Source organism: Carassius carassius, chromosome 4 (genome assembly GCF_963082965.1).
Source record: "Carassius carassius chromosome 4, fCarCar2.1, whole genome shotgun sequence".
Lineage (NCBI taxonomy): Eukaryota > Metazoa > Chordata > Actinopteri > Cypriniformes > Cyprinidae > Carassius > Carassius carassius.
In genome coordinates this window covers 11,375,034-11,388,318 of record NC_081758.1, presented here as the reverse complement: position 1 = coordinate 11,388,318, position 13,285 = coordinate 11,375,034, and the positions used below count along the sequence as shown (strand labels likewise).

General features: G+C 38.6%; 2 protein-coding genes and 1 long non-coding RNA gene across 3 annotated transcripts in view; 1 reads left to right on the top strand and 2 right to left on the bottom strand.

Annotated features, from left to right (window-relative positions):
• Positions 1-13,285, top strand: part of LOC132134189 (D(2)-like dopamine receptor) — a 57,513-nt gene that overhangs the window by 40,334 nt on the left and 3,894 nt on the right. Inside the window, exons 3-6 of the mRNA XM_059546983.1 lie at positions 4,234-4,343; positions 6,025-6,161; positions 7,122-7,321; positions 8,271-8,357. Of these exons, the coding sequence (XP_059402966.1) occupies positions 4,234-4,343; positions 6,025-6,161; positions 7,122-7,321; positions 8,271-8,357 (534 nt within the window). The remainder of the gene's footprint in view (positions 1-4,233; positions 4,344-6,024; positions 6,162-7,121; positions 7,322-8,270; positions 8,358-13,285) is intronic.
• LOC132134198 (histone-lysine N-methyltransferase set-1-like) lies at positions 1,371-2,264 on the bottom strand. Its single transcript, XM_059546994.1, has 3 exons — positions 2,223-2,264; positions 1,793-1,941; positions 1,371-1,605 (listed from the first exon to the last, which is right to left on the bottom strand). The coding sequence occupies exons 1-3, from the start codon at positions 2,256-2,258 to the stop codon at positions 1,386-1,388; spliced, it is 405 nt and encodes a 134-aa protein (XP_059402977.1). The 5' UTR covers positions 2,259-2,264; the 3' UTR covers positions 1,371-1,385.
• Positions 2,265-3,649, bottom strand: LOC132134208 (uncharacterized). Its single transcript, XR_009429424.1, has 3 exons — positions 3,542-3,649; positions 3,190-3,300; positions 2,265-2,306 (listed from the first exon to the last, which is right to left on the bottom strand). It is a non-coding gene; the product is annotated as an uncharacterized LOC132134208 (long non-coding RNA).

Below are 13,285 nucleotides of genomic sequence, written 5' to 3'. Positions count from 1 at the left end.
GATACCTTTATAGCTGCTGTGCCTTGTTCAGAGTTCTTTAGACTCTTTAGACACTGATTCTACTCCGTTATCATTTGAAAATACTGAACGTTTTGAATAAATAATATGCAATCTTGGAGAATGTTATTTAAATAAAAAAAGCCAAAATAGTAATAATAATAATAATGATGACACAAATATGATAAAACTGCAGAATACAGTAGTATACTGCCTGAAAGTCAATTTCAAACAAGGGGACCGACTTTTTACCAACTTATATTACAATATACTTAATCTAAAGATAACAATTAGACGTTTTCAATATCATACGGCCACAATGAGATGTGAATGATCCATATTTAGCCTAATATTCACATCCACACAGCCCAATGTCATGGTGAGAACTAGGGTCTTCAAATACCTGGCTTTTGTCAAACAAACGACACACTGAAGGCGTTTCTCAATGTCAAGGATACTTCCTTGGCAGGACTGGTCCTTCAAGTCACTTCCTTCAGAGGCTAGGTGAGGCTCCTCTTTAGCATTCGGAGAACACGTAAATGGAACAGGCTAGCAAGTGCACGTCATTGATTCATTACGTCAGTGAAAAGGTCAGTTTGAATAATGCTGTGGTATAATACTAACATTAAATTACTTTGGACAACTTAACTAGTTATTTATAAAAGAAATGCCGGTTACCAAGCTAACAATTGTTAAATGACAGGTCCGGTTCAGTTAGCCATCAATAACGTAATTTGTATTTGTATAATTTACAATATCAATATGGTAGTAATTTGTACTGGCAAACTTAACTTATATTTACTACAGTTATAACAAATGTTTGGTAACGTAAATAAAAACCGTTAACGCTCATACTCTGCTAACATTCGACATTTTTGAACAAGATAGCAAAGCTGCGCGCATAGGATTGTGGGTGATTTGAGAGCGCGAAGGCTAAACATATGCATCCTTTCCTGTGTATGGGATATTCTTCGAACGAAGGACTCAGTCCTTGGTTGAAATTCCGAGGATCCTCGACATTGGAACAGTCCTTTGACGGATGTAGATGACGTAGCATCCTTGAAATTCTGGCTTCCAAGGATCCTTCCTTGACATTGAGAAACACCTTGAGATTCTTCAATCAAGACCATGTTCTTATGATGGTCCTCATAAAACAGGGTCCTCGTAAAACAGGTGTAAATATACACACAATGTGACATCAATACCATGTTAAGACTATGTTCTTATGATGGTCCTCATAAAACAGGGTCCTCGTAACACAGGTGTAAACATACACACATCCTGACATACTGGAATGAATATGCATGGAATGTAATACATACAGAGTAATTAACATTAACTTAATTGGTAGCAACTGACGTTTAATAACTTTACTATAATCCAATAAATCAGAATTGACAGTATAGAGGTGTCAGTACCGTGCATCTCCATGGCCACTCAGAATCACCATAATCGTATGTGATCTCTTCACCAGGACAGATGCTCCTTGTGGCAAATAAACATAAGTGAGGTTTTATATCCACACGAGTCGTCTTAATCCTGCTGTTTGGGTTAATATGGTCATCGTTTACAAGCCCAAGAGAACCGTCACCTCGAGCTGCATCGACACTAAACAAGAGAGACAATATCAGCACTGAAACCTTAGGACCAGCAGATGTCATATTCTGTGATCACCAATCATTTAACACTCATCACCAAGCTTTGAAAACACATGACCACTGACATGTCCACTGACACATTTAGAATCATGTAATTTAATTATCAGTAAACATGTAGATCAAACACGTGTACATACCAGAGGAGTTTTCCATTGTAGCCAAACTCAAACATGAAAACTTTAAGTGCATGGCCTCCGCTCACATTCTTCTTTGCTGATGAGGTCTCCTCAGTATTCCAGCAGGAAATCTCCTTTCTCAAAGTCAGTACAGCTGAACACACCCCTCCCTACACAACAACAGAGAGGTGAAACCATCACGAGAACCAGAGACAGCTTTAGTACACGAGACACTTTAAAACAACAGAGAGGTGAAACCATCACGAGAACCACACGTCATCAACCAGAGACAGATTTAATACACGAGACACTTTAAAGGCATAGGAAGAAAAGTCTGTAATCATTTACAAACCATCAAATGGTTAGTAATGTCTTATTTTGCCCAACAAAAGATATACAGGACTGAGACAACTAAATGGTGACTATATGATGACTAAATAAATGAACTCACCTTTAAGATCAGTGATGAACCTGCCCTTGAGCCCATTCTGCTCTTTCTCCTTCGCCTCGCACCTTCAGCCATCCTCTCATGTGTCTGCTTTAATAACAATAAGAACTGTTGGCCTCCATCTGACATTATTACGTGTTTGTTTTCAACTTAATATGCAAATTAATAATGACAGTTCTAATGAACAGAATATATGGTAAGTATGATGTATTCTGAGCATATGCTGAATATACTACTTTGACTGGTTATCTTAGTAAAAGTGCTTTGACAGAATCTGTATTCTACAAAGAACTATTCAAATAAAGGTGACTTTACTTATTATACAGTAAGTATTAGGAAGTGAAAGGAGCACATCTCTGTGTTTATTTAATGAGCACTCTGCAATGTCAGAACTGATTGCAATATATTGTTTTATAAATATATAATTGCAATATAATATATTGTCAATAGATTGTTTTTTTTTATTTTATTTTATGTAAAATCATTTTCTAAATGTTTTAAATTCATTTTAAATAAGTACAGTTTTAATAATTTTAAAAGTTTTAAAACTGCTTGTTTTATTCTTGTTATTATTTTTCTTCATTATTATTTTACTTTCTTTTATGTAAAGCACTTTGAATTACCATTGTGTACGAAATGTGCTATATAAATAAACTTGCCTTGCCTTGCCTTTATTAATGAAAGCAAGCTGAACAGTAATAATATTAAACAGAACTGCCCCTCCTCTTCACAGACTGTGGCCATGACAACAGATTATTATGATGGCTAGACTGTTCGGTTACATTTACAGTTGTGAAGTTAAACTAACAAGCATTGTTGATTCTCGTCTGATGTTACTCTTAGTGTAAACACGCTAGCGCCATTAGCATCATGCGCTAGCTGCTTTCTAAAGAGCACTGAAGACACTCACGAACAAGCCAAACTGAGCCACAAACTCTCAGAGAAACGATTTAACAGCAGTATTACTAACCTTTAATATAATAGTTGTCTCTAACAGCTTCACACCACAGATGTCTTCGCTTCAGGTGCACAGATTGCGTCCGGTCCAAACAGGAAGTTACAAACCGTCACACTTGCCTCGCTGATTAAAGCACGAGTATACGGGATTTATAATAATAATAATAATAATAATAATATATTTAAATAACCATATATGAAACGTTACATTAATAGCGTTACATTAATATACTGATTTTAAACTGAGTAATTACAGCTTTGAGGTCACATTCATACTTTATATGATGATATTTAAGGAATATGTTTAATTGCACGATCATTATGCATTGATATAATCATATACAATCGATACATTATTAACTTACTTGTACGGAGCTATTAGCGGCAGAATGTAGCCCCGCCCATCGCCGCCATTTTGTTTTCGAGATTTCCCGCCCTCCGATGCCGATCTAGCCAATCAGCGGCCTCCAAACTTACACAAGTGTAAAATATGCAAATGTTCGATGACGCGGATGCAGTACCGGGTCCGGGCTGCAGGGGCGCACTCCCGAGCTCAGAGGATACACAGTGTATAGTAAAATTTCAGGGTTTTATGGTATATTAGGACATGGCGCGAAAATTTGAGAGGGAGCTTCTGGGACATAGAGAAAGGCATCTACACTGTCGGAATTATAAGGACATGGGCCCTGTCCTCATAAACCCAAATGTCCCTGTAATGCTGGTGCGTATTCAGGTCAAAAGTCCTTGTAAACCACAAAAACCAACACACACACACACACACACACACACACATATATATATACATTTCTTTTCTTTTTTTTTGTACTTTCATATACTTATATATAAAATATTCAGGTAGCACTTTGCAATAAGATTTCATTCATTGACAATTGTAATGCATTACTGAACATCAGTTAACGAGCAATATATTTGTAAATCATTTATTAACCTTTCATTAATAAAAATGTTCATTTTACTTCACATTCACAATGCATTAAATCTTAAAACAAACAACAAAAAAGTTATCAGTAAATGTTGGAATTAAATTGTGTTGCAGGTGGTGGGGGAGTGGCGTTTCAGTAAAATCCATTGTGACGTGTTCGTCACCCTGGACGTCATGATGTGCACAGCCAGCATTCTTAATCTGTGTGCTATTAGTATTGACAGGTAGGTTCTGCTGTCAGTTCAGGAAATTTTTAATGATTCTCTTAAATGGCAAGAATACCATAGATCAATCACATATCTCTGTGGGCAGTGGAATGGGGGGGGGGGGTGCTGTATGTACTGTATGAAATTGTCATCTTGTATTTTGTTGATTTAAACAGATGTGCTAGCCTCCAAATGCCATTCAACCCATCAGTTGAGTCAGCTGTTAGAAATAGTCAGAGGAAAATGAAAGACAGCAAAAGGGATATTTGAAAAAAATTGAAGATTCTTTCTCGTGTTGTTTCAAACCTGACTTAATTGTTTCTGTGGAACAAAAAGAAAGATGTTTCTTCCAAATGAGGGAAGTCAAAGTTCACCAAAACTGTTTGGCTACCAACATTCTTCTAAATATAATATTTTATGTTCCGCAGAAGAAAGTAGTCTGTATAAGGTATATTATATATTGTATAAGGTCTCTATATTGCTTACTTGTAATGTGACCACACAGCTTAACTATTTTTCAGTTAAACAAGTGTTGTATATTTTAGTTCAATAGGCTAATATTTATTTAATATTTTGAGGAGATCTATTGGTACTAAATACTATTTGTGCAATAATTATGGTCCATCAATGACTTAAAATGCTAATATTTTTCTAATATTTATATTACTTATATTACAATTAGTTTAGTATTTAAGGTTAAAATAGAGAAAAGGGTTTTAAATTCCATTCAAGAGGCAAATTAGAGTCATTTTGTTGTCATAAAAAAAACATTATAGTACCATGATTTACCCACTAGGTACCTGTGTGGCTCTTTACTAAATATATCTAAAATATTGCAAGTCATACCTGCTTAATTAAAAAAATATATATATTTAGACATGATTAAACACTAGATTTTTTGTAATGATACTCACATGATTACACACAATAAATGCAAGCAAATACCGAATTTAAAGTTTAAAATGTTGCTGAAAAAGGCATTCAACTGCAGTCAACAAAATATTTTTATCCTCTTATTTTTACAGTATATACACATGAATTGATGTTGATTACCCCCCCCCCCCCCAACCATCCCCCATAAAAAAAAACACATCTAACTCCAAGATGAACTTAAAAGTTGGCAACCCTGCACATGAAAGTCAGTTTAATCGGGTGCTAAACTGACTGTGCTATTCCCATCCAGAGAAAGCAGGTTGTATGTACTGTATGTAATTCATCTAATCATGATTATTTGTTGGAAAAGAACAATATAAACAGGTACTGTTGGAATTATTTTGGCTTTCTGAAGAATCCCAGTGAAGTATGGCAGATTGCAGAAGTGTGCAGTAGTTTGCTGCAAACAGAGGATTCTGCCATGCAGATTCGATTCAGTGTTGAGTTCAGTGCTACAACAAATCAGATATCACTATCAAACAATACTTTCAGACTGTGTAGTTCAAGCTTAGTGAACTTCCCCATAATTTAAAAACTCTTTGTGAGAGTAGGAAGACCCCTGAAAGCTTTGGAAAGTATGGTGATGATCATAATGATGTTTAGGTTTATTACAGTTACAATAGCAAGAGACATGATAGCACAATAATGGCAGCTGGTATCAGAGGCATCTGGTCAGGTGTAACCATCATTGTTTCTTTCTTTGTTTGACTGCTTGAATGCAAATCCACCCCCTCTTCATCTCCTTTCCGTTGGACTTCCTGTGCAGGTACACGGCTGTTGCCATGCCGATGTTGTACAACACACGCTACAGCTCCAAGAAACGAGTCACGGTAATGATCTCGGTGGTTTGGGTGCTTTCGTTCACTATTTCCTGCCCCCTGCTGTTTGGATTAAATAACACAGGTAAGTGTGTGAGTTTTTCATTTCCCTACTATTCATAAAGGAACAGTTCACACAAAAAATGTAATTCCAATGCCATGTCCAATGGCCCAACGTCTATAATTCCATTATTAAACCATGTCTTACTTAAACACCATGCAGTATGATTCCAGTGACAAGCAATTTGTTTGTCCACACCAGACACAACATGTCTATGTTATGCAACAAAATCACTAAAAATCTAAGTCACACACCTCAAAGCATCATTCAGGTGTTTTATTTTAAGAAACTTGTCAGCTTTTTGTCATTAAAATACTCTGCTCCATAGGATACATTTCTAATAATTTCATCATAAGACTCCTTTGCTAATTCAAAAAGAAACAAAATGTGCTTTCCGTAGATAGTAAGATGTAAATTAATTGCAAAAACAAGGAAATTATTTGTCATTTTTATCCTGTTGTTTGATATATTTAGTTTCTTGATCAATGTCTTTTCAGATTTTGGATCTTTTGCTGTTGTAGATTGTAAATACCTTTGAATTAACTGAAATCATTTGGCCAAGTGCTACTGTAAAATTGAACTGTATTACTGTCAAGACCTGCCTGAAACTACTTTAGCTGTGCATTCCCTGAAAAATAATTGCACACCTTAGAACATTCATCAGCCAACCAGAATCAAGCATTCAAATGTTCTGTAGTACAAGCATTATTGCTTGCAATTAAAATAAAACTTAACCCCAAAACCGAAATCTATATTAAGTACGTTTTAGTTAATATTACCTATAAGTACTCCTTTGTGCAATTACAACAGCATGACCAAATATAAAAAATCTTACTGATCCCAAACTTTAAAATTTTTTCTAAATTTGCATTCAGTTTTGAGTTTTGAGTTAATTAAGGTTTTGAGCCTCAATGAAATAATTTGTTTTGCAATCTAATCTAATTTGTTAATTGTCTAACCATATATTCTCTTTCTCTCTCTTAGCTACACGGGATGAGACCATATGTGAAATCGCCAACCCCGCTTTTGTTGTCTACTCCTCCATAATGTCATTCTATGTGCCCTTCATCGTCACCCTTCTCGTGTACGTGCAGATCTACGTGGTTCTTCGCAAGCGGCGAAAACGGGTCAACACTAAACGGAGCTGCCAGAAGACAGACTCTGATGCTCAGCCCCCTCTCAAGGTGATATACACCATGTGAGACAGTAGCCTCAGGGAAACTACCCAGCATTCCCCACTGGACAAGACACTGGTGTCAGTGTTGTTTTAAAAATGGAGTTGCCCTCTTTCTAGAAAATATGGGGAGCAGCTGTCAGTGTTAATTATAGAATTCCTGAGGTAATGCCAGGACCTGCAGGACACTGCCGGAAATACAGTGACCCCAAAATCTTTACTCGCCCCTGGAATCAGTATTGTGTTACAATATTCTGGTCAGTTGTCAGATTAATTTAATGCATGATTGTGGTCAATGGCAGATATATATCTTAATATACGTATAGGTATACTGATAAAAATTAATGGTGGTTTGATCTTTAGACAGTCTTATTTCAGCATCTCCAATGTATATTTGGTATCTGGTTATTTGGGCATTGCCTTAGCCTTAATTGAATATGCATTACCCACTGGAAACTGTGAAAGTAAATATGTTAAAGCAAAAGAAACCATTGCCATTTTTCCTAAGCTGTAAGGTTTTTAAACACAATTCCCTATGCAATTTATGTGTCAGAGCATAAAGCGAATATGATATATCGGTTACCCCTTATTCATATTCTATTTTCACCACAATACAGAAGAGCTACTTTTTTTTATTCATTCTTCTGACCTTTGCACTCTTTTATCATCGATTTCTTGCACCAGTTGGTTTCAGTGACCACTTTGGATCAATGAGTTAAGCCATCAAATTTTAAAGGCTCCCAATGACTTTAAGTGGTACTTATAAATTACCGAAGCAATCTCTTTTTCATTTGGCTTTTAGTGCTAGAAAGGCTCTTTTGTGTTCAGTGGATTTATTTGTATTGTCTGTCATGAAGAGGCACCAAATATACCTGTAAATGATGTTCAAAGCGCCATGCTGTCTTTGGAATTTAATGTCGACCACATGCTGAATCAAATTCTTATTACCTTTGCCACAGGAAAAGTGCACTCATCCTGAAGATGTGAAACTGTGCACAGTTATCATTAAGACCAACGGGGGTTTACCTGCCAAAAACAAGAAAGCAGTAAGTGTGCTTTGCTTATAAAACAAGTCATAAAAATTGTGTAAAATATCATGTTATTCTGTAGATATATGTATGTAGTTATTTGCACTGTTACATCCAATATAGATCAGTGCTCTTTGCCTCATTATGGGGAGAGAAGTGCAGTTATAAAACTAAATCTGTACAGAAAAAGGAGCTGGCCATTTGGAAGTCTAAATATAGTCTACATAGTTTTTGTTTATTAATCCTTTATTTTAAAAGGACAGTTTATATATAACATAAAAAAAATTGTATCTCAGCTTAATATACAAAGACAACTAAATAATCAATTCATGAAAAACACGTGCCTATGGGGACCTTTTTGACCTTAAATTTGCGTTGCTTCTGTAGCACCAAAAAATTAAAAAATGCAAGGAACTTGTGCAAGGAACCGCGCAGAAGTGAGTCTTGATCATCTGTCCTGTAATCATGATTTGCTTGAAAAGTTGCTTGAAAAGTTGCTGGTGTTTTACTACTTCGAGTGTTTATTTCAGCCGAAACCTGCAGGGAAATGTATGTATAGGTATATTTTTGGAGTTTTGCAAAAATGTTGGTAATTTTTCCACTGAGGCCGGGTTATAAGACAAAAAAAAATGTCAAAAAAATGTATATATATATATATATATATATATATATATATATATATATATATATATATATATATATATTTTTTTTTTTTTTTTATATATATATATTTCATATCTTTAACATATCTTTCATTTATAAATCATTAACAAACATTATATAATGCTTAACAGATACTTAGTTCATATATATTCACAAGTTCAAGTTCAAGTCTGCTTTATTGTCAATTTCCACATGTACAGTACATACATACAGATAATCAAAATTGCGTTACTCTCAGACCCCGGTGCATACAGATAACATTAACATTAAAGCCTAAAAAATCTAGATCAAATATAAAATGTAGATACAACTATACAATAATGGAATGTAAAAAAAAAGGCATATAATAAAATTAAAAATAAAGTTAAATAAAGCAGCGCAAGGCAAATGGCAGATAGAGTGCAAATCAATGAAGTGAACAACAGTGCAGATAAAAGATTTTTAGTGCAAAAAAAAATCCCTTATTAAAATATCTTATTAAGTCGGATTAAAGTGACAAGTGACAAAGGGCTCAAGAGCAGTTATTTTATTTAACTGACTGATGAGGTTGTGGAATGACGTCAGTTCCATGCTGAATGAGGTAGTGAGCAGACCAATGCTGCACAAAGTGACTAGTGCATGACATCATATAATTAGTGTGTGTGTGTGTGTGTGTGGGAGGGGGGGTGTTCATAGTTCAGTGATGCCTGGGGCAGAAGAGGGGAGGGGGGGGGCAAGTTCGGGAGGGAGTTCAGCTTCCTGACAGCCTGGTGGATGAAGCTGTCCTTCAGTCTGCTGGTCCTGGCCTGGAGACTCCGCAGTCTCCTCCCTGATGGTAGCAGGCTGAAGAAGCTGTGTGATGGATGAGTGGGATCACCTGTGATGCAGAGGGCTTTGCGGGTGAGACGTGTTCCATAAATGTCCTGGAGGGAGGAGAGAGAGACACCAATGATCTTCTCAGCTGCTTTCACTATGCGTTGCAGAGTCTTTCAGCAGGACGCGTTGCAGGCGCCATACCACACAGTGATGCAGCTCGTCAGGATGCTCTCGATGGTGACTCTGTAGAAGGTGTACATGATGGGGGCCGGGGCTCTGGCTCTCCTCAGTTTGCGGAGGAAGTAGAGACGCTGTTGTGATTTCTTGGCCAGTGCTGCAATGTTTTCAGTCCAGGAGAGGTCCTCTGTGATGTGCACACCCAGGAACTTTGTGCTTCTCACTCTCTCCACAGTCGCACCGTTGATGGTCAGAGGAAGGTGCTGAGTGTGTGCTCTCCTGAAGTCTACAACAATCTCCTTTCTCTTCTCCACGTTCAGAGAGAGATTGTTGTCACTGCACCACTTGGCCAGGCGGCTCACCTCACTCCTGTAGTTTGTCTCATCTTTGTTGCTAATGAGACCCACCACAGTCGTGTCATCTGCAAACTTAATAAAGAGGTTGGAGTTGTGTGATGGTGTGCAGTCATGGGTCAGCAGAGTGAAGAGGAGGGGGCTCAGCACACATCCTTGGGGGGCCCCAGTGTTCAGTGTGATGGTGCTGGATGTGTTGCTGCCGACCTGTACTATACAATGTGATTATATATTACAATATAACAGGAAGACTCTTAAGACTCTTATTTTGTATAGATCTATTAAGATTTTATTTGCATTTTATTAGGAATGTAATGCAGATTGTAAAAAAGAATAGTAGGACTTGAGTCAAAGTAGTATTTATTTCATGTGTGTTAAGAGAATGTGCCATTGATGTTCTCCTTTTCATTTATAATTGTATTAGAAATATTTACAGTAGCATGTTCATTTTTTGTTTATAATGGATAAAAAGTGAATAAATGTAAGTGAATAAATATAACAGGAAAAATCTTCTCTTTGGATTCTTCTCTTTTTCAAACTGCATGTTTATTACAGTTTGGTTACTGTGAGTCATACACCACATCAAACAAGCGTTGATTTAGCAGCTACTTTAAATGGGAATAATTAATGAGTCATAAGGTCACCAATTACTGCTGTCAGGAACTTTCAGGTTAGTGCAAATAAGCTTGAATGCCCTATTATTTTCACACGTAACATCATTTTCGATATTGTTTGGTGTGTACTGTACTGTGTACTTTATTCCCATGTTGGTCTACTTCAAGTATTCCAAGGGTTTATCTAAAATTACAGTTGAGTCTGTTGGAGTGCCTCAAGAGCCAACAACAAAACTATTGGGGGTTTTTGTTTAGGAGAGATGGAGTAAACAAACAGTTTGGGTTAGCAGTAAAATACATCTACCTGTATGAGAAGAGTTTGGCATCTTGTTACCACAGAGTCTTTTCTTACTTTTTATAATAGGTCATTTATATATTTCTTTCATTTTTTTCTCAAGCATTTTTCTTACTACTCCAATAATTATCTTTCAGAAACATCAAATTTCATATATTTCATCTGTTCCTTTATTTCAGAAACTTCAAAATGCTTATTCTTATTAACATGATATTAATTGCTGTCAAATATTTGTCAGGATGGGGTGCGGGGATGAACTCAAGCGCAGACAGGATGCACAACACATAGGGGTTTATTTATAAACAAAAGGGGAAAACTAAGCCCACGAGGGGGAAAACAGTAACTAGGGTAAAGACAAAACTGAATTATCAAGACTAGGAACTAACAATAAACAAAAGACTCTTCACACTAGAACACAAACTACAGAGAAACTCTCACAGGACTCACAACGTATCTTCTCAGGGTAACAATGAGTGACAAAGTTGCATCAACAGTATAAATGAACCGCACAAGACAGTGAACACAAGGGAATATAAATAGGGAAAACTAATAATGACACAACAGGTGGCACAGGTAAATCAATAATGACAAAACTAGGGTAACAAGGGGGCGGGGCAAGGAAACGAGACAACACAAGCACATGGCCATGTGCTTGTACACAAAACACGGGCCTGTCATGATCCTGCCTCAAGACAAGAGGAAAATCAGGACATGAAGGCAGAATCATGACAGAACCCCTCCCTTAAGGAGCGGCTTCCAGATGCTCCTCAAGGGAACATCAAACACGGGACATGACTGACTGAGACAGAGACAGAAACCAACAAGACATGACAAATAGCAATAAAGGTAAACATGAATAGACTATGACAGGGTTAGGGTGGCAAATAAAAAAAAAACAAACAAGGAAGGGGGGGAAGCGGGACAACAAAGTTCATGGGGGGAGGTCCTGGGTGGGTGGGTGCTACAGGAGTCTTAGGTGGACGGGACGAAGGCTGACGACGAGGGGTCCGGGCAGGTCTGGGTGGGGAGAGATCGCTGGACACTTGACAACATCTTCTGGACAAACGACAACATCTTCTGGACACACAACAACATCTTCTGGACACACCACAACATCGGAGTAGACAGAAACTGGCTCGGGAATAGCGCTCACCGCGGCTGGCTCGGGATCAGCGCTCACTGCGGCTGGCTCGGGATCACTACGAACAGGGTCTGGGGACAAGACAGGGCTGGCGGGGACCTCAAGGATCTTGACAAGGCGAGACAAATAATCTGACAGGGTCCTGGCAGCAATGACTACAGGCATCTGTTGACTGGCCGAGACAGACTGCAACACTGCTTCAGCTGCAGTGTCGGCCGCGGCTCTCTCCTCAGCGCTCACGAGTGCTGACTTTGACGCAGTACCTTCTGTAGCCGATTCAGGATCAGCGCTCACCGCTGCTGGTTCGGGATCAGCGCTCACCGCAGCTGCTTCGGGATCAGCACTCACCGCGGCTGTGGGTGGGAGAGGCATTGCGGACTCAGGCTGAGACAGAGACGCAGGACCGGAAGACCCCTTCTTCCTCCTCTTTCTCCTTGGCCGCGGTTCAGAGATCACAGCTGGGTCTGAGACTGGTTGGGGAGGTTCGGTCTCAGGCAGGGCTGATTCTGACGCCGAGGATTCCGAGGCAGATTCCCACGAAAACCGCCTCCCACGCTTCTTGTGGAGACTGATGGCCGTGGGAGGTGCCTCAGGACTCGAGGAGGGATGTGCCTGATCCCCCAGTGTTGCAACGGCCAGGAGACGACCCTCTGGGATCACTGGCAGCTTGGCCGAAGGTGGGGACCTCGAGGGGGAGACCTGCGGCTCCTCCTGGGAGAAACTCTCCCATAGCCGGGCATAGTTCCGCAGGATCCACTCACCCTCGGACAAGTATGGGAGGGTGACCCTCTTCTTGTCAGTAGGGGATGACAGCCAGCATTGCTTGCGGAACTCCAGTTGTCGCTGAAATTCGGAGGACCCCCGTCTGCGGAGTTCCTTCTTGGGCGGTTCATTCTGTCAGGATGGGG

Excerpts from the sequence above, each read along its gene's own strand:
- LOC132134198 (XM_059546994.1), bottom strand. The coding sequence starts at position 2,258 with ATGGGCTCAAGGGCAGGTTCATCACTGATCTTAAAG. Across the intron at positions 1,942-2,222 it reads GTTCATCACTGATCTTAAAG|GGAGGGGTGTGTTCAGCTGT; the intron begins GTGAGTTCATTT and ends GTTGTTGTGTAG. Across the intron at positions 1,606-1,792 it reads TACAATGGAAAACTCCTCTG|TGTCGATGCAGCTCGAGGTG; the intron begins GTATGTACACGT and ends TCTCTTGTTTAG.